Below are 25,343 nucleotides of genomic sequence, written 5' to 3' on the forward strand. Positions count from 1 at the left end.
TTTTCAATTTTCCAAAAACCAATTGCTTTGTAGTGTGTGTGCATTTGTGTGGGTTTGTATACACATGCACTGTCAAGTCAATTCTGATATATGGTGCCCCTTTTTCAGGATTTTCCAGTTAGAGAATACTCAGAAGTGCTTTGCCTTTACCTTCCACTAGGGGCGCCCTAGGACTGTGCAGCTGGCCCAAGGCTACCCAGGCTGGCTCTTCTCCCATAACACATAGTGGGAGAATCAAACTCCCAACCTCTGGCTCTTCAGCCAGATACCTAAACCACTGAGCTATCCAGCCAGCTTACGTTATAGGGAGGTACTTACTTCTTATTCTGAGATGCACTTCCTCTTGTGCAATTAAATGGTACCATGTCCCATTAGAAAAAATGTCAAAAATTGGCCTCACTAAAAATTCTATTGTTTGTGTGGCTTCGGGAGCACTAGCTGCCATTTAGACATGACAACAGCTTACGCCGTCTGGCCCAATCCTGCTTGTTTATGTGAGATAAACAGATTAGAGACCACAAAGAAACAACGTTTGGGGAGGAACACATGTACCCAATAAGGAAGCCCAGTGAAGGTAATTCAGCATGCCGGCTGCAGGGTGGAACTTTGCCCTGAAGCTAATTTAAATTTTGCACCCAGACATTGTGCCGAGTAAAGTCAAGTCACACAATCCATAAACAGTATGCAAAGAGGACAGATTAGCATATGTTTGGCCACTTGGACTAATACGCGCTACATCTCCAATTCATGAGGACGGGCAAAAAGTTGAGGAGGTAACTCAAGTTCAAATTCCCTGCTGAAAGGACCTACATGAGTTCAAGAGCAGCCATGTGAGAAGGCAAAGAAAAGAAACCGGGAGGACCTATTATTATTATTATTATTATTATTATTATTATTATTATTATTATTATTATTATTATTATTATTATTATTATTGCATCAGAGCTACAAAAACAGCAATATTAGGAACAGCATGCACACTGCACCGACATTCAACAAATGCTTAGGTTTTGGCTAAAACTTGTATCTGCCATACAATAGCAGCCAATGTATTTTTAATTTTGATTGACCGTGTCTGGTTATTTTTGAATCATCATCACCACCACCATTATCACCAATGTCATTATCACCATCGCCTTAGAATGGCAAAGCTGGAAGGGACCCCACAGATCATCAAGTCCACCCCCTGCCTAGGAGGCCCAGTGGGGAATCGAATTCCCAAGATCTGAGTTCACAGTCCTATGTCCAAGCCACTGAGCTATCATCTACGTCAGTGGTTCTTAACCTTTGTTACTCGGATGCTTTTGAACTGCAACTCCCAGAAACCCCAGTCAGGACAGCTGGTGGTGAAGGCTTCTGGGAGTTGCAGTCCAAAACTCCTGAGTAACCCAAGGTTAAGAACCAGTGATCTACATGCAGCAGCAAGATTGGTTAAGCACAGCCACAGATCCCAGCGTTCCTCGCCAGTAAACATTGCTGACTGCGATGGCTGGGATTTGTAGTTCAGTAATATCTAGGAGGCTGCATGTTTCTCGTCTTTTGAGCGAAGGACCCATTAGAAGCCAGAGGAACTGCCGGAGATCAACCGAAAGTTGTCCTGTCCCCGTCCCCCCCGACACGCATGCTTATTACCTCAAATCAGCCTGACAGTTTTATGTTCCAAATGCTACGCTCAATGTCCCCCTGTGCTGTGCAGCATTTCTGACCACAGGGTAAGCCCAAGCCACGGTGCCACCTGAGGTAAATCACAAGCCATCACCTCTATATATTTGCATTTCCGGTAGGGGGAGGAATTAGTGTGACAACTGAACCTCACATCTGTATCGCTATGGGGCAAGCAGTGTCTTCCAGCACTGTTCAAGGTAACACAGACTTTCTCACACACTACTCTGTCTTCTAGCAGAGGAGAGCAGACAAGGTAGTGAGGAGGAGGGACTGGGAATCATTCCCCCCATGTGTTTTCCACGTCCCCCTATATCTAAAGAGATTTGTCTTTACACACCCTCAGTTCATGAACTTAACACACAAATCAAGGAAGTGCCTTTCAGAGAACATAATGGAACACAGGGAGGAAAACCTATGTTGAGCCTAACATGTTTCGGTGCAGACACTGCATGCTTACTGCTGAAATTATCTCCTCTTTCACCCCAGGGAACCCTGCAGAAACCTTGGCACAGACCAAGGACAGATCACTGATCTTACTGGGAAAGTCTGAGATTTGGTTCATCTGCCATGTGTAAATCTTCATGGATCAAGGGCCAAGACCTCCCACAGGAAAATGCACAACCATCTCCCCCACCGTTTTTCTCTCCCTTGAACCCACCCTCTCTCTCCTCTCCCCACCAACTTACAATAGACGGTGAGAAGGACGCTTGCGTTGGACATTCCAACCACATTCTCGGCAATGCAGGTCAGCAGGAACCCATTGTCCTCACTTGTGACGTTCACCAGGGTGAGGTTGATGGAATGGACGTTGGTCCAGTTGGCATTGGTCTGAAAATCATCACCAAGAAGAAGACACAGATTTTCAAAGTGTAAAACATCTCAGAAATAAAGCATCTCATTGATACCTCCATATAGGCAGTGGAGGTTCTCTTTTTAAATTGTGCAGATCAGAGGCTGGAAGTAACATATAACAATCAATGTAGTCATCTATAACTAGCAAAACTGTTGGCCAACCAGGGTGTAGTTAAGTTTTATTTCAAAAGCAGAGGAAAGAGTAGGGATGGCATTACTTTATTGGTGTGACACCTAAGTTCTCATTGTCATTTAGTTATGTCCAACTCTTCGTGACCCCATGGACCAGAGCACGCCAGGCCCTCCTGTCTTCCACTGCCTCCCAGAGTTGGGTCAAATTCATGTTGGTCGCTTCCATGACACTGTCCAACCATCTCATCCTCTAGTTACTTTCAAAAGCTTTTCTTGCAGGACATGTTTAAACATCTTTCACATTTCAAGTTCTACACCATTCTCTGATCAAGCTTTTTTTTTCCTTTGTAAAAATTATCATAGAATCACAAATTAATTGAATTGGGCCATTAAGTCCAACCCCTTGCTCAGTGCAGGAATACAAATCAAAGGATACCTGCCAGGTTTTTTCTTGAATGCCTCCAGTGAACAGCAAGTAACAAAAAAAAAGTAATGATAAAAAATAAAAACAAAAATGAATGCAAGAAGTAGAGTGTTTAACATATAATGAGTCACACCCATGGATTACTTTCAATTAGTAAAAAGCGATGGGGACACAAATTACTTTTACAAAGCAATCGTCTCACCTCTGATTTGGATTGTTCAAGCAGAAAAAGCTCCCAGCCTTAGGCTCCCTACCTGATGGGTGTTGATAGAGCGCAGGTTGACCACCATCCAGTCCACATCAGGTAGAGGTGAGCCAGACCCATTGCAGGTGATCACAGCATTTTCACCCTCGCACACTGTCAAGTTGACATGGCTGACGCTGATCTCAGGCAAATCTGGAGATGCCAAATCAAAACACAAGACACTTTATCAAACGGATGTTCAATCAACAATTGAGCTCCAAAATGCCTTCATCAAAGAAGACACAGAAATTATTTTGCTCTTATTCTTATCATTTCAGTGTTACAATATTGCATGTGGTTGACCTCTATGCATATATTCCTCTGTGAATAAGGAAATATGTTGTTCCTATCCTAAAGAAATAAAACTACGGGTACAACCTGGAGTACAATGTGCTTAGGATTCCAGCAACATCATTCAATCCTTTTCCTCCTCCATCTTCCATTCTCATCCTTCCCTAGTCACTCAGTATTTCCTAGCCACAAAAATTCAGTCTTCCGTGGATAATGTCTGTGTTCACCTCTTCCATGCATGTTTTTGTCACACTTCTGCCAATTCAGGGTTTATCCTAAGTCTGGAAAGAACACTAATTCCTCTTCCCAATTCTGTAGGTTTTTCTACCACCCCCTTCAAGATCTCTCACTCCAGGCACAAGATTTCCCCCTCCTACCTCTCAAAATCTCTGTAATTTGGGCAAAAGGTCTCTCACGCTCCTGGCATTTCAGAAACAAAGCAGAAAGACCACAAGCCAAGAAGGATTGAATGCTTTCTTTTAAAATAGGTCTAACCACAGTGTTTCACATCCTTAAAGCAGCAGTCCACATGCTTTGGGGGTCATTTATGCAATTCGTCCATTTTATTAAAATTGTGAAATTTGTGCACAGATTGCAAGTTTTGCACAAAAGTGGCCAATTTCACCAATGCGAGAACTCTTGAGGGTGCATTGGGGCATTCCTTGCCTTCCTCACCAGAGAAGAGAGGAAAGCTGCAATACGTTGACCTTTGCTGCAGTGATGGGGCAAGACAAAACATCCCTTGTTCTCCCCCTAAACCTGCTGATATGTCTTTCCTGGACATACTGTAGGTAAGCAGTGTTTCAGCAATGTCCACAATGACATTTCAAGCCGCAGCATGAGGAAGAGATGGAGCAATTAGCAGCCAAGACACATCAGTCCTGCCAAATCACAAATCATTGGGGAATTCTTTCAACTGCTCCCAACTTAGACCACTGACATCGAAAGAGGGAGAGCTCCGTTTCGGGAGGAAAACATCTCAGCAGGGAGGATGTCTCTCCAGTTGTGACAGAGCAGACTGTGGGGGCAGGCAGGTCTGGGAAACGGTTCACCCCATAAGCCCAGGAAATTAATGTCCATAAATCCACGCCAAGCTCATAGCAGGAGAGACCCTTTGCAGACTTCGCTTTGGCTCTGAGAGGATTCTCTAATCCTGGAAGATTACTCCTCCAATTTGTTGAGGAATTTCCAGTTGTCTCCTAAATCCTTTTTCTGCACTTAAACAGAGCTACCCCACCTTTCCTCCAGCATTTAATAATAATAATAATAATAAAAAGGCATGGTGCAAGGAGGAGAGAGTGAGAGAAATGCATGAGTGTGTGTGTTGTCCAGTTTTACCTTGGGGAAGAGCACCTCATTTCGTTGCACCCACTTGTGAGCGCAATGACAAATAAATTTCTTATGTCTTATGTCTTATGTCTTATATTGTAGACTTCCTCAAAGGGCGAATTTAAGATTTGGGAAGAAAAGAAAAATGATATGCATCCTCACACTTTGGATTTCTTCCCCTCTATACTCAACCAGCTAGAGGCCTCTAATTCTAGAATTCCATCAATGCATCTCTTTACAGAAATAAGGGATAAGGCCAGCAACCTGACCGAACAACAGAGAGCATCTGTCCAGCCCAGTTAGAGTGTTCAAACTAGAGGATATCAAATCTTGCATTTTCATCTACAAGGACAAAAAAAAATAGTAGTTGCTTTTCTTCTTTGCCTATAAGAGGGCTTGTCATGGCCTTATTTTTCCCACCAAGTCAGCCCGTGAGCTGTGGCTTCCTGGGAGCACCTTTTATTTTTGGCATGGAATCAGCTAGAGCGGGTATTATCAAGGTACGGATGAGCCTCCATAGATTGCCAACAGACTGAGCTTGACTTCTTGAGTTTAAAATAAAAAATCAGGTCAAACGACAAGCTTGAGGGAACTCATTCCCAATCCAGAACATAGTTGTCTTCTGCTGCTACTTCTTTTCCAATTTATAGCACATTATATATATTTTTTCCACCTCAGCTAGCCACTTTGCACTCTCCTGAAAGGCCTAGTTCCACCTAGCTTCCTGTTTAGAAATCTCCCAGGTAGCACTGGGGCAGGAACAGGAAGCTTGGGTGGAGCTAGGCCTAGCTCAGCCTCAAAGCCTTCTAATTTAGGTCTTTATCTAAGGAGAATCATGTTAAATTTTCCAGTTAGGCCTTTTCTCCCAGGGGAGATGTTTGTAAATCAGAAAGGACTCCCAGAAAGAAGAATTATGGGTTTTGTAACTCAAGAACTCCCATCCCTAGCTCAGCATTTTGGTACATGTTTCTCCTGCATCTATCTTCTAAAAAAATTAAACTTTTAACCACCCAAAGGATCAATAATATTTTTCCTACTTCTGAAAATGTTGGAATTCCTCACCCACCCCTATATTGCTGATACCTCCAGCTGTATGTGGGTAATAGTACCAGGCTGACCATGTAAGCCACAGTGGTCCCAGCTGGGCCATCAGAAAGAAAGAGGATGGTAATAATGTTTTACAGGTGTCCCATTTAGCGGGGTTTCTTTTTCTCCCTTCCAGGCTCTTACCACATTGGCTGATATTCATCTCCTGCATAGAAATGACTCTGCTCTCCCTGGTCGTGCAGTGTAAATCTTGGTACTGGAAACTTGCTTCGCCTTTCTCCTGCCACAGCTGGATCCAGCGAATGTCGCAGCTGCAGCTGAACATGTTCCGTTCTAACCTCCTGCACAGAAGGAGAACGATGGTGAGGAAAGGAAAGCAAGAGAGAAGGCAACATTGCCAGAAAACTGTCCTCTCCGTTATTTGGAATTACGGCAGTAGAATGGGTCCACGAAAGATTGAAGGCTTGCTTAAAGACCATTGGGAACAAACATAGGGAGATGGAGCAGAGAGAAGAACCAGAGGACAAGAGAGAAGAAATGAATCCGCTTTGGTGCTGAAAGACACATTCAGTTTGCTTTCTCCAAATACTTCCACGTGTTTTGAATGCCCAAATAAAGATCAGCAGGAAATCACAGGTCCCCAGGTTGCAGCAGCCCTAAGCAAATTGTCTCTGGTGGTGCAGGTGTGTCATCACCGTCTTACTTGGCCACCGGACAAGCGCTCCAAACACCAACTGTTGACTTACATGCCTACCGAGTCTGTTCTTCAGACACCATCCTAGTCTTAGGGTCTTTATACTTGTCAGAACGTATCTCCCCCAAAATCAGTTTCCTGTATCGCAACGCTCCTCTCAGTCCACAACGTTAAGAGTGACTAGCTGAGGGAGACCAGAAAGGCAACAGTGAGGACTGGGCCTTTTTTCAGTAATGGCCCCACCACGTTGTGGAATAACGAACCAGTTGAGGTGCTCCAGGTTCTGTCCTTCTTAATATTCAAGAAATTAACCCGGACAGAGTCCGATAAGACAGCTTTCAAGGATATCTTACTCCCAAATGATGTAAAGTTTAATGTTTACACCTCAACATTCTGTAGACCACCACACTCAAGTTCATTATATCACCATTTGGATTACAGTATTATGTATTTTTTATGGGAATGAAATGGGTGGGGGTTGTTGGGGTTTGCTTGTTTACACATTGCCCAGAATAGTGCGAGTTCTATAACTGGGTGGTATATTAACTAACTGGCGTGCTCTGGTCCATGGGGTCACAAAGAGTTGGACACGACTTAACGACTAAACAATGAACACCATTAACTAAGTAACTAGATGAATGAATTCATGATTTCATGACCCCTGTCCTTGCTGCTCGAGCTGGTGTTTTTGTTTTGCTTTAAACTAAACAGATGGGATAGCCTTTCCAATGGAGGAAACCTTCAAAATGCGGACTCTCCTCTAGCAGCCGTTTATATGGAAGACTGTTTTTTTCCTAAAAGGTTCTTGGGGTCTGTGTCTGTTTCCATGCGTGCTGCTTTGCTCTGCACAGCTTCTCAACTGCATTGCTACACTGAGCAGCGTTTTCCTTTAGTGTGTCCTTCCCCTCCCGCTTCTTCTTCCTACCAGACCTGCTCAGTCAAGTCCAGGCTCTATCCGTAACACTCTGTGTCATAATGCACCGAGTAAAAGCTCCTGCTGCTCAGGGACATGATGCGACCTGAAACCCATCATGCATCTTAATTGAATGAAGAAGCTAGCTTTGTACGCCGTTAGACCCCCATTTGACCTGGCTGGGCAGGGCAGATGGGAATTCTACTTTTTAATGTACTCTATTTAAAAGACACTTACATGTGTTTTATATACTGATAATTTTTATTATTATTGATTTTTCTCAACTATCAGCCATATTACTGGACTCCCTCTGCTCCCAGAGGGCTCTGCATTCCCCCTGCATAATCACGAGGCTGATAGACCCTTTGGGGAAAACTCAAAGCTAAAACAGACTGTTCGGACGCCAAGAGAGAGAAAGATTGGAAATAGGTTAGTATGTTTTCATAGGTTTACATTACTTGTCAAACTGCCCAGAATAGTGCTTTTTGCACTCACGGGATGGTACATAAATTAAAGAAATATATAAGAGTAAACAAATCCTAGAACAGTGAAGTTAGAAGGGGTCTAGAAGGCCATCCAGTCCAGCCCCCCTGCTCGATGCAGGAATACAAATCAAAGGATATATGCATAAATAAAATTAAGTAAATAATCATCACTTCTGCATATTAAATCAGGTGGGCACACTTCCCTTAGTCTTCTACAGAGTAAGAACATCCCCTTTCCATAATCTGAGAAGACAAAAGGTGAGCTGGATGCATCCATGAAGCTACTGATAAAGAGTCAACAGACTAAATCCCCATGGATTCAAGGGGGCTAACTTGAGATGTGACTTGCTGCTGGATTTCAGCCACCGTGTCAGGCTCTATAGAGCTGTGGTTCCCAAACTTTTTTGATTTGCAGCCTCCTTTTTGTAATAGCCAACTAACCTGCAACCCTCCCCCTGCCAAAGATGCATTAAAAGTCATTTTTAACAGGGCAAGGCAGTGGTTTCCAAAGTGTGTGCCTTTGGGCCTGGGGTAATGCCAAGGCCAGCCAAGGGGTGCCCCAGAATCCTCTCATTCTTCACTGCCACCTCCTTCTCCCTCTCCTTGGCCAGAGGGTTTCCTTGTGTGACACCTGGGATTGTGCCCAGGCACTTACTGCAGGGTGAGCAGCACCCCTCTCCCCAGATACCTGTCTGTGCAGGAGGAGAAGAGGCAGAGGGAGCAGCACCCTTTTCCACGGGGGGAGGCCCCAGGACAGATTAAGGAAGCCACACATGGAAAAAGTTGGAGAAAATTGGGGTAAAGTTATCCTTTCTCAGAAAGAAGAGTCTGCTTTCTCCCACAAAGGGCCTCTTTCTCATACAAACTTACACCGCTAACTTCATTACATATGCCGAAGCACTGTTTGCATTGACAGCCAAGAAGCTGAGGTCTGGTCTTCTCAAGGACCGTCATTCCATTTAATTTAATGAACCACAGTTGAGTTGGAGCTACTCAAAGAACGGCACATTTTAAAAGATAAGAGTTCTAAAGTGTAAAGTCATACATTGCATCTTGTAAAGGCTTATGGCCATAAACCATAAAGTTTTGACTGATTGACACCAACGTCAATATCTGGCTCTGAAAAATCAAGGAAGAAATGATTTAACAAGGCCTACCAGGCATATAAGATGATCCATGACCCCCTTAGGGGTACCAACCCTTAGGCTGGGAAAAACAAATGACATGGTCAACACTGTTTTGACCAGCAGAGGCTTAAGAAAGGGATGTTTCTTGATGTCGTATGGAGATATCCCAACGTCTGAGTCTTGGATTAAGTCATACGTAGTTATGAACCCATAAGAAACCACCTGAAGGAGATGTTCCATCACTGCTGCACGATGCCTACAAAGATATACTTTTCTTCCCACTTCCTTCCTAAATGAACTTTTCCCAAAGTTCTTGCACAGGAGTTCAGACTCTTCAAAAGAGGACGTTTGAATCAGTGTGGACAGATTTTCCTGAAATCACGCCACTACAGAGGAAGGCTTGCCAGCGGAGCACTTTGGGGCCTGAACTGCAAGTCAGAAAAGGCTGCCTCCCAGATCATTCTTAATATATGAATCAACCCCATGAATAATACAAGTGCCGTGTGCTTTGGGGTTGACTTTACCATCAGCCTGCCCTAGTGGTGTCAGCGATGTGATGAGTCCTAATAGCAGGGCCCAAGGGAGCTTTTGGGGCAAATTAACTCAGTATTTTACTGGACCTGCTACTCTAAGCTCACTTGGGTTCTCCTATGTTTATGCCTCCAACTTTCTCCAAAGGAACCCGTATTCAATCAAGAGTTGCTTGTCCTTTGAAAACATTCCTCTAGCAACCTCTGCAAGGCAGCGACTTCTTAATGAAATTTCCCAGGGCAGAAGGGTTGAGGGAAGTCCATGGAGATGTTCAGCAAATCAGTGGGGACAGTGAAGGAAATGGCACTGGGATAAGGAAAAGCCAGAGAAAGAAGTCAGTTTTCAAAGTCTTGTCATGCCTAGCACGACCAGAATCTAGGACAGGGTTATGAAAATGAAGGGAAGGGCAAAGATTTTCAGACATGGTCAGGCTTTATTTGGGATGGTTCCCATGAGAAGTTTAAGACAAGGCAAATGGAGTGCAATCTAAGGCATAAGATCAGGATGACTCGGGATCGACTTTACTGAGAATAGGAATTGGGCTAAAGAATGAGCAAGAGGAAGTTGCTATGTCTGGATTTTGCAGTCAAGGCGTTCTGCTGAAGTTCCCATAAAGTTAAGTACGGCAAAATATTATTAAAGTATGTGTTTTTGTAGGACAGTACATTTGGAAATATGTGCTTGGAAGACAATTTCAGAAATACATAATGAGATACATATTTCAATGTACCTTTTGATGTGCATGTGAATGGACTAGAACAAACCAGACTAGGGAAAACATACGTACGAGTGAGGAAGTGTGGCAATAGAGTGATTTATCCATTTTGGGGCACTGGCATCAAACTGACCAGGGCCATGTTGAGAGATCTGCAGAAGCTACATCACAGAAAGAGATTTTCAGTACAGGAAGGCAAATTTGCTCTAGCACCCCTTGGAAGTGAATTTTCCTTGGTTGCAGGCCGCCATCTGCTTCAAAGTCATTGCAGAGCTGAAGCCAAATTTGAGCTAGAGACGTTTTCTTCTCATGAGACATATTTAGCCCAGTTTATTCCTGGAAAGGACAAATACATCCAGGCAGCATTTTAAATTTGTACATCTCGGTTAAAACTACTGCCAGCCTAATGCCTTGGGCCCCAAGGAGAAAGAGAGAGAGCTAGGAGAGGGGGAAAAAAACCAACCAGCCAAAGAGATACTGAAGAAATGGGGAAGAAGGGAGAAGAAGATTGGAGTCGGATCCTACAGCTTGGTTGTAGTAAGACATTGGGAAGAACTGTCTCACTGTCTTTTTGTTTTGACCAGAGATGTGTGTGTGTGTGTGTGTGTGTGTGTGTGTGTGTGTGTGTGTGTGTGTGTGTGTGTGTGTGTGTGTGTGTATATAAAGTTTCATCAAGGAGATACAAATTACCCATCCAAAGCTTAGTGTCGGGAAAAAAAGTAGCTGTGCATTTGGATGGATGGATGGATGGATGGATGGATGGATGGATGGATGGATGGATGGATGGATGGATGGATGGATGGATGGATGGATGGATGGATGGATGGATGGATGGATGGATGGATGGATGGATGGATGGACGGATCTCCTATGCAACATTTTTGTCCAGATTGAAAGAGTCTCTCCCTCTTCTGCAGAAGTTGAAAAATATTGCAGCTTCTTATCCTGACCCGTAAAAACAAGACAAGTGAAAATTTACATCTCCTGCTGTGCGCACATATATTGTAACTAAGCTATGGCCTTTCCTTGAGGGTCTACCTCAAGCCAAATATTGAGCCTAGTCTTAAACAGCAAATAGATTGGATGCTGGAAACCATTTGCCTCTTTCAAATTAACTGTCACCAGGGCATGATAGAGTTTGAGCTGCCATGAGCACACTCAATCAATCCTCAATGCAGCGTGTTAGCCATATCTCTCCCTAGGCATTCCTTCCTTTCAGCAGTATTACTACTAGCAATATTACAGTGGTAGGTAGGTAGGTAGGTAGGTAGGTAGGTAGGTAGGTAGGTAGGTAGGTGGGTGGGTGGGTGGGTGGGTGGGTGCATACTGAGGTTAACACTGGCAATAGCAACCTGACTCCCACTTGAGAGACTGGTCTTTATCCTCCCGTAAGTCACTTTCCTCTTATAGCTCTATTGATCACAGGTGAGGATGAATGGGATATTCCCACAATCCCCTGGGAGCAATCCTACACAACATATATGCTTTTATTTCTGACGCTCCACTCTTTCTAAAAACTCAACAAAACAGGTCACCAGGGCAGCACGCCATTGATTTCATGTCCACTTATTCTCCTCATGCAGTGCTGAATACTTGATCTATAATTCAGGAAGCCAGAGATCGGCAAGGCCCCTTCGGGGATGCTAAGCTATCTCACCGGCAGCGGTACGAAAAGTACTTTGGATGTTCGAGAGAAGCAGCCGCAGGAGCAACAAGTCGGCTTCTTCACACCTACATCAGAACTGCTGTCAAGGCTGTGTATATGCCACAGGGGTGCAGAACTCCACCCGAGGGTCTCCCACCATTTCAAAGACTGATATAAGGTCCCCCTACAGCTACAGATTGTTGGTATGAAGAAGACCATTCTCGCTATCTTCTATGCTTCTGGTTTCTATCCAGGTAATAGTAACACCTACCACAGAAGTCTTGGTGAGACTGGTAACTTTCAAAACCATTATGGAGAATTCACTTCCTCAGCATCTCAGCTAATGACTCCAAGTGTGATATGACTATCTCCTACCAATAGTATGTGCCACAGAGAACTCACCTTCAACCTTCTGATATAGTTGTCGTAGAGATTCTGGTCAAATTATCCTAACATTTTAATTTGTTTTGACTTTACCTGTATTACTAGACAAGTATTTGTGTATTTATTAGCAGAAATGCCATTCTACTGTAGCGAATATATTTACCAGTGATCATTTATTTATTTATTTATTTATTTATTTATTTATTTATTTATTTATTTATTTATTTATTTATTTATTTATTTATTTATTTATTAAATTTTTATTTATTTATTTATTTATATGCCGCCCACTCTACCCAAAGGTCTCTGGGTGGCTTACAACAATTAAAATTCAATAAAAGATAAAATGATTAAAATACAATTAAACTTTGGGCCAGTTTTGCCACTAGGCTTAGGGAACGACAACGTTGCAACCCTGGTTTCTGCAGAAGTTGGCACAGTTACTGTCTTCTGCACAACAAACAACTAATTGTGAGTACACAGTCTTTTTTTCATAGGCATGCATTGCTTTCACTCAGCTGGCAGTGGCTAATGTTATTTTAAAGTATTCCACTCATTGTTTTTTTTTTTTCTTGTAGTTGTTTTTCAGTAACGGCTTATTTCAATCCAAAGGGAAAGTGTCAGGTTTGTCCTAGGGATATGCTGATGGTGAGGCATCTTTTTTAAAAGCAATTTTGGCACGTGACATAGCGCTCAACTGATATAATCTGTGAAACCACAGTGCTTATCTGACATTAAATTTGGAAACCACAATTTAGAAAAAAAATTTACACTCTCTTCTTTAAACCCAAGTGCATCGCCTATATCAAAAATGTTAAAGTTAAGTTCTAACAACAGTAGAAAGGCGTATACACAATAACCACAAGGTTGCCAATGAAAATAGGAACCCTCCATCAAATTCCAACCTATCCATCAAATTCCAACAAAGCAAAGTGTGCTGCTTATATACCATCCTGTAATGCTTAAAACACTCTGTGGGCAGTTTATAATTTAAATGGTGCATGCTACACATTGCTGAGTACTCATTTTACCAAAGTCGGAAGGATGGAAGGCAGAGTGAACCTAAAGCTGGCTATTGAATCCTAGTCATGAGCAGAGTTTTGGCTACAGTACTGGAGTTTAGAGCTCTTTTTTATGGCCATGATAGTTGGGGCATGTCATCAAGGGGGAAAAAGTAATTCTCTGAACTCTTGCAAAACTTAGCTTATAGTCTGATATCAGTATCCAACTTTATGTCCACCTCTGTGACTGTATAGGACATGTTTACAACACATTTTAGAAGCAGAGGGATGGTTGAGACGAATCTGCCATTGTCTACAGCAGCTGCATCTTTATTATAACAAACAGCGCTATTTTAAAAAAGCCCCTAAGTGCCTCCATCCTTCATGCTTCCCACACAGTTCACAAGAGCACCTCCCACGTTAAAACTTACAGTTCAGTAAGTCTCAGTGTCTTGAAGAGCTGCCACGACAGCGTCGTCAGCCGGTTCCCGGAGAGGTTTCTAAGGAGGAAGACAAGACAGAATTTACAGTAAATAATTCCCCTCACACGGCGGCTTTTCCGGCTTAGCCCAGTTCTGAATTTCCCTGCACAAGCAGAGAGATGCACGGAAAGGCAAAAGGAAAGTTTAACAGAAAATAAATGGCAGTCCATAGGAAGTTGGCTTCTCCCGGCTGTCAGGGAAATTTTTCAACAAATGAAAAAGTGACATGCTGTAAAATACTTTTTCAGCATGGTTGGAGATTCTAATTAAATATTGACAGGATCCATTGATAGGTTAATACTAATATCAAAGTAATCCTAATGGGAAGCAGATACTGTACGCTTTGATGGAATATGAATAACAGCCTAAGACTTTTTGTTTCCAAAAATTCGCCCATACAGTCCAAATCTTGCACTGGCCTGAATTTTGCAGGCTGTAAAAATTATATTGATCCACAAATTTTCATTGTATTTATCACTTTTTTTTAATTCCGTGAGAGTCATCATTCTGAATTCAGTTAATGGTATTTGGTTTGATTGTACCTAATTTAGCATCGGGCTGAGATCTGCATATATTCATATGTGTCTAAAAGGGTGAGGTTTGAATATGATTTTATTAAAATCCCTGACATATTCCCTGTCTTTCTAACAGTTATAGAGGAATGTGGCATATTGAGGATATAGTTAATAATCTGAGAGAACTTCCCCTCACTGATTCTCCATCTTTCAAAATGGAAAAAAATGCTTGACAGGATTATTAAAAGATTACATGCATGAAGATTAGATTCAGATCTTTATTTCAAATGTTGAGACTTTTTCCGTTTTTATTTTGTTGCATTTCAAAATTTGTAACAAAATTTATTTGTGCAAAAAAGTTGCATTTTGCTCAAATACAAGTGTGTGGTGTGTGTATTTTACTTTTGCATAAAATACAAGGTTTTTGGACAAGATGTAACACATTCTTTTTAAAATGCTGCTGCTGGCCAGAAAAAAAAAACACTAGTCTTTTTTCTCTGATATACGTAGAAGTAAACAATTTCATAGTCAGTGATAATTTTCACAGCTAGGCGTTTTGATCTGTTGAGGTTCACTTTTTCCGCTGAAAACAAAATGATTTGTGAATGAACATTCATTATAACTTTAATTTAAATTATGGGTGGACAAATGTACACTTTTTTCCTTCCACATTCATTTTTTTTAAACAACGGTGAATTCTTTCCATCATATTAATGAAGATGTTTGTAGCTGTGCGCGCTTTGATCACATTTTTGTTATAAAGTAAGACAAACAAAACTCTCAGGCTGCGGTCACATCAGCAAAATATTTCCGAGTCACTCCATGTGAATTTCGACTTTTTTTTTCCTTATACAGATCATGCAAGGCCATTATTGATTCCTGTGTTTCCCCACCTGTGCTATCTCCACATCAAGTCCAGCTCACTGGGAGATGACTACTATATTTGTTCTACATGTCACACAGTACAACCAACATCCCACTGAGCGTGTAGTCCAAAACCAATTCACTTCCTGTGCATCTGGCATATGGTTCCACCTCCCTCACCTGCTGCCATTTGACTCCCTTAATTTTTCTTAAACTAATTTTCAAATTGGAATGTCAGCATATTGGTATAATTCTGAAAAATATGGAGCATCAGTCTTCTTACTGTCTCTTTTGACTGCCACTGCAATGTGCTGAGGATTACCCTCCATGGAGAGTAACAAAGCATGGAAACAGGAAGAAATGGCCCTGATCAGTATGTGGCCAGCAAGGGTGTTTTGCTGACACAGTGATGTCTCCATGCGATTTTGAAAAAAGGGATGGAAAGTGGAAAAGAGAAAGGCACAAGAAAAGGGATTATATCTGGCTCGATGGGTGTAGATGAATGTACCACATCTAATTCATCCCCCAAAAAGTGGAATGGTTAAAAAAAAGTATGAACCACTATAACAGATATATGCCACATGATCACAACATGCAACTATGTGGGAAGAAGAAGATGCAAGAAAGAAGGGGATGCATTTTTCTTGTGTGATCATGGCCTCCCTCAAAGACACTAAAAAAAACAGGTAAAAAACACAAGTAACTCCAAAGAGGAAAACTAATATGAAACATTTCAATATAACCATGAAGAAGACAGGGAATGTGTTAGGAAAAAGAAATGATTGCCTTAATTCAGCAACATAAATAAAAATATAACTGAATGCACAAGGATTTAAAGAAAGCTTTAAGACCATGAATATTTAGGGTTCCTGCTTGCATGGAAAGGATCTATCAGTTTTGTTTCATCAGTGATGTCTTTAAAATAAAATTCAAAGACTTTCTGTCTTTTTGTGACCAAACACTGAACTTTGAGAAATTCATATCAAAACATAAAACTGAACAGAATTTGCCCAACACCCCTGGTGAGAAGCAGTTACAATTCCCTGGTGGTGCTTTATGAATGGCAGCATCCACAATTTTCATAGTTCTGTGATATCCCGGTGAATGTGGTGAAACAAAGCTACAAAGAGTTAATATTGGGCTATGTTTTCCAAAAATGCACAATGAGAAAGGTCACAGTGCATATAGGGAGATACCGAGTTTTTTGAAAGAGAGATCCTTTTCTCACATTCCAAATGCTATAAATGTCCACTCATACAGCTTGAAAACATTGCCATGCTCTGTCTACTCAAAAGGAAGGGTCACCATGCTCAGAGGGGCTTTCTTAATGCTAACTGTAGAACTGCAGCCTAATGAGCAAACACAATAATACTTAGCACATGCATATGTCAACATTCCTGCCACTACTGTAGTGGAATACTGGTTTTGTGCCCTGATCATCTAATGCAGTGGTCCCCAACCTTGGGCCTCCAGATGTTCTTGGACTTCAACTCCCAGAAATCTTGTCCAGCAGAGGTGGTGGTGAAGGCTTCTCGGAGTTGTAGTTCAAGAACATCTGGAGGCCCAAGGTTGGGGACCACTGATCTAATCCACACAGACCAAGGCAAGCTTTCCATCAGCAGAGCTTGTAATAAGAATGGGCCACAGTTAGTAAGTTTCATACAGAAGGTCGTAAAGTGTACGCAAGGCCGGCCTTACAGGATAATAGTAGGGAATTTTAACACCAAGAGGATGTTTTAATGGCATCTAAATTCGCCTTCTGCGTGCTTGCGTTATTCACACTGAAAACAGGCTGCTTCCATGGCAACCTAAAGCAACCTCAAAGAAGTCCCTATGCGCCAGCCGGAAAAGACAAAAAAAAAAGTGTTAAATTTGTTCTCTCCGGGACACATCTACAATCCAGCATCTGACACCTTATTACTAAGTCTTTTAGGGAACTGAAGGTAGATTCTCTCTCTCTCTAGATCTCTCTCTCTTTTTTAAAGGAGAAAATATCATAAAGAGAAGGCAGGCAGAGCCAAGGTGGTGCTGTCAAAAGTAAGGGCACCATTGTAGGTATAAAATGGGAAAGTGCTGCAGGGCTACAGAGAAAATCCATTTTCAAGAGGCAGGTGAAGATCACCTGCACAACCTCCCCTTCTTGTTGGTTTCATCTGTCCTGACACTATGAGTCATCTCAATGAGAAATTTTCAAGTCCCACAACATTCCTATCTTCCTGAGCAATTGTGAGGCAAGGATTGCTTCTTTTTATCACCTGTGTTCTGTGATCTTCGCACAAGTTCCCTGTGGCAGCCCAGAGCCCTTGGTGTGTAAGAATCAAAGCACACACACACACAGGACAAACAGGAGGATGGGTGGGTTGTTGCAAAACATGAGAACAACCCATCCGGTGCTTCTGATTCTTGAGAGTGCACACAACCAGGTGGCCACATTCATATATCTCAAGTAATTTGCAAAATAAAGCCAGTAGCTACCTAAAGTCAACTCCCAATTTTGTACTACTATTTCTGTGTATGTGTGTCTGTACTTGAAGGAAGGTGTATAGAGAGGCTCTATCTAGCTTTCCCGGCAATTGCACTCTTGTGGTTGTGGAATATTTTTTTCAGGTTGGTGATGGTTGAGAGAATTTGGAGGGAGGGGTTGGGAGAGGCCTACACACACTTCTCCCTTCAACAGAACTGGGGCTAGGGGTGCCAGACCCCGGTGTAGTTCAAAATACATGTATAACTCTTATGCCAACTTCCCAAATATAAATACAAAGCATAAACAGTTGATTAACACAGAGAGAGAGACCCAAATCAACCTCCCTGGCATGCCAGGAATGGGAGCTTACCAACTCACCACCATCAAACCAAGGGCCACTATACAAACAACAACAAGGACCTTGTAAGACCAAGACACATTTTTTTTCTCAAGGCACTCTCTGGACACAAATAGCAGTACTGTATTTATTGAATATGCATGCATGCATCCATCCATCCATCCATCCATTTATTTTTTTAAAAATTTGTATAACCAAAATGGTGCTGCTCAGAATCGCACAATTCAAGGGAGAAGTATATGTGGCAGCCATGATTCACTTCATTGACTCAATACAAATCACATGGAACACACCGAACCAGCTTCTTCACAATGTGTAATGATTAATTTGTGGGATTCACAGAAACACATGTCGATGTGCAATAGCTTAGTCCTTTTTAAAAAAACCTGATTAACACATTTTTGCAGGAAACATCAGCAGCAAACTCCAATTAGCTTTGATGATAATCTTAATCACAGAACGGCAGAGTTGTAAGGGACCTGATGGATCGTCAAGTCCAGCCCCATCAAGGCAGCACAGTGGGGGAACCGAACTCCCAACCTCCAGCAGTTGGAACTCTAGATGCATGGGCAAGAGTAACTATCAATGAGCACTAGAAACAGGGCATGGTTCATGAAACGCTCCAAACAGAAAATCACTTGCACGCGAATTATGGTGAATTCTACAAACAGGGCCTGCTTGTTGATTGGTTGCTGTAGTAAGTGCCGGTCATGGAAGCATCTTTTAAACATACTCTCCTGAGGCAAGCTTTTGGATGGAAGGCGGGGTGTTGTTTATGCTACTCTGTAAATGGGCATCTTGAGAGTCCCCTGGACTGCAAGGAGAACAAACCTATCAATTCTAAAGGAAATCAACCCTGAGTGCTCAACTGGAAGGATAGATCCTGAAGCTGAGGCTCCAACACATGAGAAGAGAAGACTCCCTGGAAAAGACCCTGATGTTGGGAAAGTGTGAGGGCAAGAGGAGAAGGGGATGACAAAGAATGAGATGGCCGGACAGTATCATTGAACCAACCAACATGAATTTGACATAACTCCGTGAGGCAGTGGAAGATAGGAGGGCCTGGCATGCTCTGGTCCATGGGGTCACGAAGAGTCGGACACGACTAAACAACTAAATGACGACAAAATGGGCATCAACCGTAATTTAAGCAGTGCCCGAGCCCAGACGTTGACCTTCACACCAAGTAAATCCACCTTCTAAGAAACTGGGCCCATCTAATTGGGGAAGAAATGAACTGAGAAACATGTTATTGTTCCAAGTCGGGAGCAGGGGAGGAGAGTTTAAATGTCCTTTGTCTTTCACTCAAGCGAAAAAGGAACAGGCTGGGAAAGAGAGAAAGGCAGGAGAAAAGGAAGACAGGAACAAAGGGGTAAAAAGGGAATATTCACCTCACTGGAAGTGTCCTTCCACAAAAGGCCATGGTTTGCTACATGAAGCAGAAATGGCAAGAGAAACTGGATTCAAAACCAGGGAGGAAAAAACACATATATATACAGAGAGATCCCAAGCTTTCTCCACAAATATGGACTCAAAAATAGCGCACCCTTGTTATTAAAATTTAGGCCAGTGTTTGGTGGGAAACAGGTTCTCCTCACTAAATACATGAAACTCTACAAGCAGAAACACTTTCTTGTGTTCACTTCTCCTGGATGGGCTCATGCCTCTGTTTGGGAAACCATCAACTAAAAAGCTGCAAACCAAGAGCTTCTCCTCAATACTGAGCAATTAAGTTTGGTAAGAGAAACAAGGCAATGTCATAAAGGGAGGATTATCATCATCATCTTAGAACTGCAGAGCTGGAAGGGACCCAGTGAGCCCAACCTTTCACCAAGGGGTCACCAACCTCTGGCTCCGCAGTCAGAGACTTTGATTTGATATGATTTGATAAGAATTTGATATGATTAAACTTTGTTCAGATTTTTTTTTAACTGAGCAATAACCGTCACCCACTGACAGCACATCATCATCACGTCATTGTAGCAATTTTATATTTATAGGCCTACATCCCCCCTCACGTGCCACTACAGAGAAAGTCCACACATCTTACATATGTACTCACCAAGGTTAACCTCTCAGATTGATGGGACATTTAAGAGTGAGTCTATCAGAGCCTGGGTCGGAATGTACTAAAGGAGGTAGTCTATGAGATATCCTAGCTCCATTATAGATCAAAACCGCCATCTTGAATTGAGCTTTGAGGCATCTGTCATGAGAAGCGTACCATCCTCACAGATCCCATCCTTAGACATGAGGGACAAGGAATCACAAAATCATTTCCCTTGCCCGGTGAGAAAACAAGCAAGGCATTTTTTGTGTGTGGCATTCTTGATGAAAGAAGATATTTTTCCAAAACCAGTTCACTCAAATTCAGGAGCGCTTGACAAGAGAAAAAAATAGCACTCCTTTTTTCCCCAGTTTGAAAATTAACGTTGCAGGTGTCTTGATATCTGTAGATAGACATATGTACATTTGACAAGACGCCCTCAGTTTAACTAGGCATTGTGAAAAGCTGTGCCTCCATCCATATGTCTCAAATTTCACATAATTCACGTTCCGCTATGGGTAACAGGAATATTACTCTTTCAATCCAACTGTAAAAGTTACATGTCATAATAAGGGTTACTTCAGCGTGAACATGTATTGGGTCATAGACTCATGTCCTCCATTTATATAAATTACAGCGGTGCCTCGCAAGACAAATTGAATGTGTTCCGCGGTTAATGTTGTCTTGCGAAAAGTTTCTCTTGCAAAACGCGTTTTCCCATAGGAATGCATTGAAATCTAATTAATGCATTCCTGTGGGCAAAAAAAAAAAGTCAGAACAAAGTCAAATTTGGTTTACAAAGGGTTTATTAAGTGCTCTTTAAAGCCATACATATTATGCAGATGATTTAAAAAAAATTCAATCAAAAAACTTTAACTTTTAAACATCATAGAAAAACATTTAAAAATCAGCAAGCATGAGACAGGAACAAAAAATGGAAAACATTTGTCTTGTGAAGCATGGCCATAGGAACATTTGTCTAGTGAGTTTTTTTGTCCTGTGAGGCATTTGTCTTGCGAGGCACCGCTGTATATGGAATGGAGAATTCTACATTGCAGAATTTTATATCAGATTGCAGAATATCTCCTCTCTTTGCAAGGAATTTGCTTTACTTATACCCTAGAGTTCCGATCTTGGTCTGTGCAAAATAAAAAAGACAGTGCATACACAGAGGGTAGGAAGTAACCACCATTGACAGTTTCTCCACAGAGCGAAACAAACAGGAGACGGAGGCTATAGTGGCGTGGCGGAACTCGCTCTCCCCTCTAGCGTGTGGAAATGTTTGTTTGTTTGCTTGCTTCTTATTTAAAGCGCCTGAGGTTTCACAGAGGAGTTTTCTCCTCAGCAAAAACCCAGAACAATTTGAATTTGCTGTGAAGGGAAATGGCATGTTTGCTTTTCCCTCAATTAAGCGCCAGCAAAAAAAAAGGGAGCGAGCGCTCTGCTATTAACAAGCATTTTTATTCGGCTAAATTAAGCCAGATGCCTCATTAATGACACTTACAAACAAGAGCCTCTGTAATTAAGCTGCAAACTATATTATTGTGATCAGGCCAAGGCAGAAGGATGAGCCTACAGAGAGGGCCTTTCTGTAGCCATTTCTGCCAGCCAGGTTTCGGGTTGGTTTCTCTTTTAATGTCCATTTCCACATCTTTTAAACACACAAACACACACACACACCCTCCCTCCAGTTGCCTTTTGCCTCAGACCCGACACATTTGTTTCTGCACAGAAGATGTTTCTTAACACATTTTAATAACATGTTGCCAGCTATGAAATCCTGATCCGGAGGATTAGCCGTACGGGGCTGTGAAGGGAAAAGAGCACGCCTGGAATAAATTAGAAGCAAAGCACGGAACGAGCCCTTAAACGACGCTCCCTCACGGCGGCTGTGCCGGCAGCACAATTCAGAATTGATGGGGGGGAAAGTCAACCTGGCCTGTGCAAAACACAGCATCCCTTAATAAATAAAGAAGGTGGGCCACGCCGTATATGAAACCCACAGCTTTCTGCTCACCGAGTTATGTGTAGGCGTACTGAAAGAAATTTGCACTGATTTGTTTTTCGAGATGGATTTCCAAGGGTGTGTGCATTTCTTCATTGATTCGGGAGAAAGAGCTCGAGAACAAACTACGGACGAACGTGGGGAAAAGACCGGCCGCTCAATTTTCCCATCCTAGCAGGGCGCCGAGCGCTTTCGGACACTGGATTGGAACGCTGGTGCTTTCGGCCACACTGACGTGACTGGAGGACGGCGGGAATGGCGCCCAACGGCTGCCGCCATGCAGAGGAAAGGCACGTTCCAAATCACAGAAACGATCTGTTGAAGGGGGCTTATGGGAGCTGTAGTCCAAAACATGCACTCATGCTGGATTTATTTGCCTCAAGAGGGAAGATGGAAGGGCAGCAGCTAGCTAAGTTTCCCCAAACCTCCTGGATTACAATCACCATGCGTCTTAATCAGCATGGGTCCAGGATCTCTGGAAGGAAATGGGTTAGGGAAGGCTGAGGTGGGCACTTTAAAGAAAATGTGGGTGGAAAGCACTCATTCCTTCTGTAAAGGCTTGTTCTTATTTTCTTAATGTTTTAATTCCTATGTATTTACTATTTAGTACTATACATTTTATCTATTGCTGTAAACCATCCAGAACAGTGTTCTAAACTAATAATGTAGTTGATTTATTTATTTATGAATGAATGCAATGGAGGCCCATTGCTACAGCTTCCAAGGCCCCATTCACAGTGACCAAACTAACCTCTGCATAAAACACAGCCAGCCTGGTGCTCTCACAGGTTTCTTCCTCCCTCCTGGCTCCCTGGTTCAGAAGGCACCTTTCCTCACAAAGACAGAACGGGCTGCCTCCCCTCTATGACTGTGAGACAAAACTTGCCCCAGAAGCAATGGCTGCTGCCTTGGTTGCAGATTGGTCTCTGCAAATATGAGCCTAAATTGAAAAAAATCTGGCCACACAGGACGAAGCTGCCACAGGCCAGGCTACGCCTGCAGGAGTCCTAGCTAGTGCCAAACCTATTAGGAGCCTTGTCTAGCCAGCTCTTAGAGACGGGAGAAAGTAGATGAGTGAGCAGAACAGTGCAGTGTTCCTCATTAAATTGATGAAATAGAGCATTTCACATTCTGTCTGTGCGTGTGTGTGTCTCTCTCTTTCTCTGTCTCTCTCTCTCTGTCTCACACACACACTTTCTCTTGCTTTGGCTAGGCTCCTCCAAGAAGACACATTATTTCAGATTTAAAATAGGGAATGGAGACAAAAGAGAGAAGACGACGGAGAGAAGGAAACTAAGAACAGAGCACGGACAGAGTTCCTGCTTCTGTCCTCTGAAGATGCCGGCCATAGAGACTGGCAAAACGTCAGGAAGAACAACCTTCAGAACACGGCCAAAGAGCCCGAAAAACCCACAACAACCAAAGTAAGAACCACTTTCGGCTCCTGACATTCCAGCCTTGCAAATACACTTCACATAGGAAGGTGGATAATATTTTTCAAACTCTTCATTGTTGGCAATTCAAGCTGTCCTTGATACACCTCCAGACAGAATTTCAAAACTTCACAGGACTTCTTCTCTCCATCCAAAGAGTGAGACAAAGAGTACTTCCCACCCTTTCCACATACAAAATGTCCACACACAAAATGCGAGTTCTCTCCCAAACCACTAACCCCATCTGATGCTTCTTCAGAGTCTACGCAACAAAGAGGCTGCTATCGCCATTTTAAGATATTTGGGTTCTTCGCGTTTGTGTGTTATTTGTGAATCTTGGCTTCATTTGCCCACACAATCCAAGCTCTTAACCCCCTGTTGAAAGCAAATAACCAAAGTACACTGCTTATATGCCACCCCACAGTGCTTAAAGCAGCCTCTGGGCAATTTGTAATGTAATGGTGCCTTGCAAGACAAATGTAATTTGTTCCATGAGAAGCACTGTCTTGCGAAAAAATAATCTAGCAAAAAGTGGCTTCCCATAGGAATTCCTACGGGAACCTTGCAAGATGAATGAATTTTTTCGTCTTGTGAGGCATCGGTCTTGGGGGGAAAAAAGTCTTGCGAAGCATGGCCATAGAAGAAGCCGTCTTGCGAGGCACCATAGCGATCACAAAAAACATTCATCTTGGGGCTTTTCATCCCGCGAGGCGTTCGTCTTGCGAGGCACCACTGTACTCATGCTACAGATTGCCCACCTAAACTACTGAGCTACCCAGCCAGCTCCAACAACAAATGGGGACCTCAAGCTATCCAAATGAAGAATGAGAATGCACAACAGTGACTTGGCCCCGATTGTTTGACAGGAGAACAGAAAACTGGGTAGGAGAGGAAGCTCAATGTATTAGGTTCAAAAGACCGACGGGGACACCAAACAATTGCAGGACCAATTGTTACAAACAGAAATACAGAACTTTCATATCATTGTGATGAATACCAACTGCAGGGTATTTTGCTAAGACAGGGAAGACATGGTCCTAGGGCTGGTTTTCAATACAGGCATTCAGCGCTCAGCCAGCAGGAATCAGGAGAAGGAAAATCAAATGATGCACACATGCATGGGCGAAACAGCTCCTCGTCTTAAAAGACCACGTGGAAATCGAACCCACTGGGGTCCTTTCATCCAGCTCTCCGAGACTCTCGGCTCTGCAGAGCTGACCTCATCTGCTAGCGTCGAAGCTCCCATCTGAGCTTCCCTCCCTGCCTCCTTTTCCACCTACGCCAGGATAAATTTAGACCCATCAGTCTGAAATACAACAGCGTGCCGGGCTTTTTCCTGCTTCACTGCTCAGCAATTCGCGGGGCGATTTTGGCCGATTGAGGCCAGGAGGGCCAGCCTGAACTGCCGGCAGAGGGTTGAGGCTTAATGGGGTTGTTTGGCTTCCGAGTGCCGAGTTCCTCGGGATGAAAGCAGACAAAGTGTTGCAAGAGAAACAACAACCATTTCCTTCATCTCCCGGGACACACACAAAGGCTTTCAAGTTGGCCCTGCCCTAAAATGATGCCCCTATCCTGTGCAGGACTCCAGAGCCCTGAGCTATCAAGAGACGGCTGCAACAGACAGCTTTTTCAAGCAGGAGTGAGACCCTCTCGAGCCCTGCAGAGGATTTTGAACTACAGTTCCCATCACTCTTCA

At 42.9% G+C, this 25,343-nt stretch overlaps 1 protein-coding gene across 3 annotated transcripts in view; it reads right to left on the reverse strand.

The window, feature by feature from the left end:
- NTRK3 (neurotrophic receptor tyrosine kinase 3) overlaps positions 1 to 25,343 on the reverse strand; it is a 320,443-nt gene that overhangs the window by 201,110 nt on the left and 93,990 nt on the right. For all 3 annotated transcript variants that reach the window (XM_072981881.2, XM_072981880.2, XM_020781727.3), the window contains exons 4-7: positions 13,911 to 13,979; positions 6,168 to 6,325; positions 3,328 to 3,470; positions 2,352 to 2,493 (exon numbers count right to left, since the gene is read on the reverse strand). In XM_072981881.2, the coding sequence (XP_072837982.2) occupies positions 2,352 to 2,493; positions 3,328 to 3,470; positions 6,168 to 6,325; positions 13,911 to 13,979 (512 nt within the window). The remainder of the gene's footprint in view (positions 1 to 2,351; positions 2,494 to 3,327; positions 3,471 to 6,167; positions 6,326 to 13,910; positions 13,980 to 25,343) is intronic.

Source organism: Pogona vitticeps, chromosome 12 (genome assembly GCF_051106095.1).
Source record: "Pogona vitticeps strain Pit_001003342236 chromosome 12, PviZW2.1, whole genome shotgun sequence".
Taxonomy (NCBI): domain Eukaryota; kingdom Metazoa; phylum Chordata; class Lepidosauria; order Squamata; family Agamidae; genus Pogona; species Pogona vitticeps.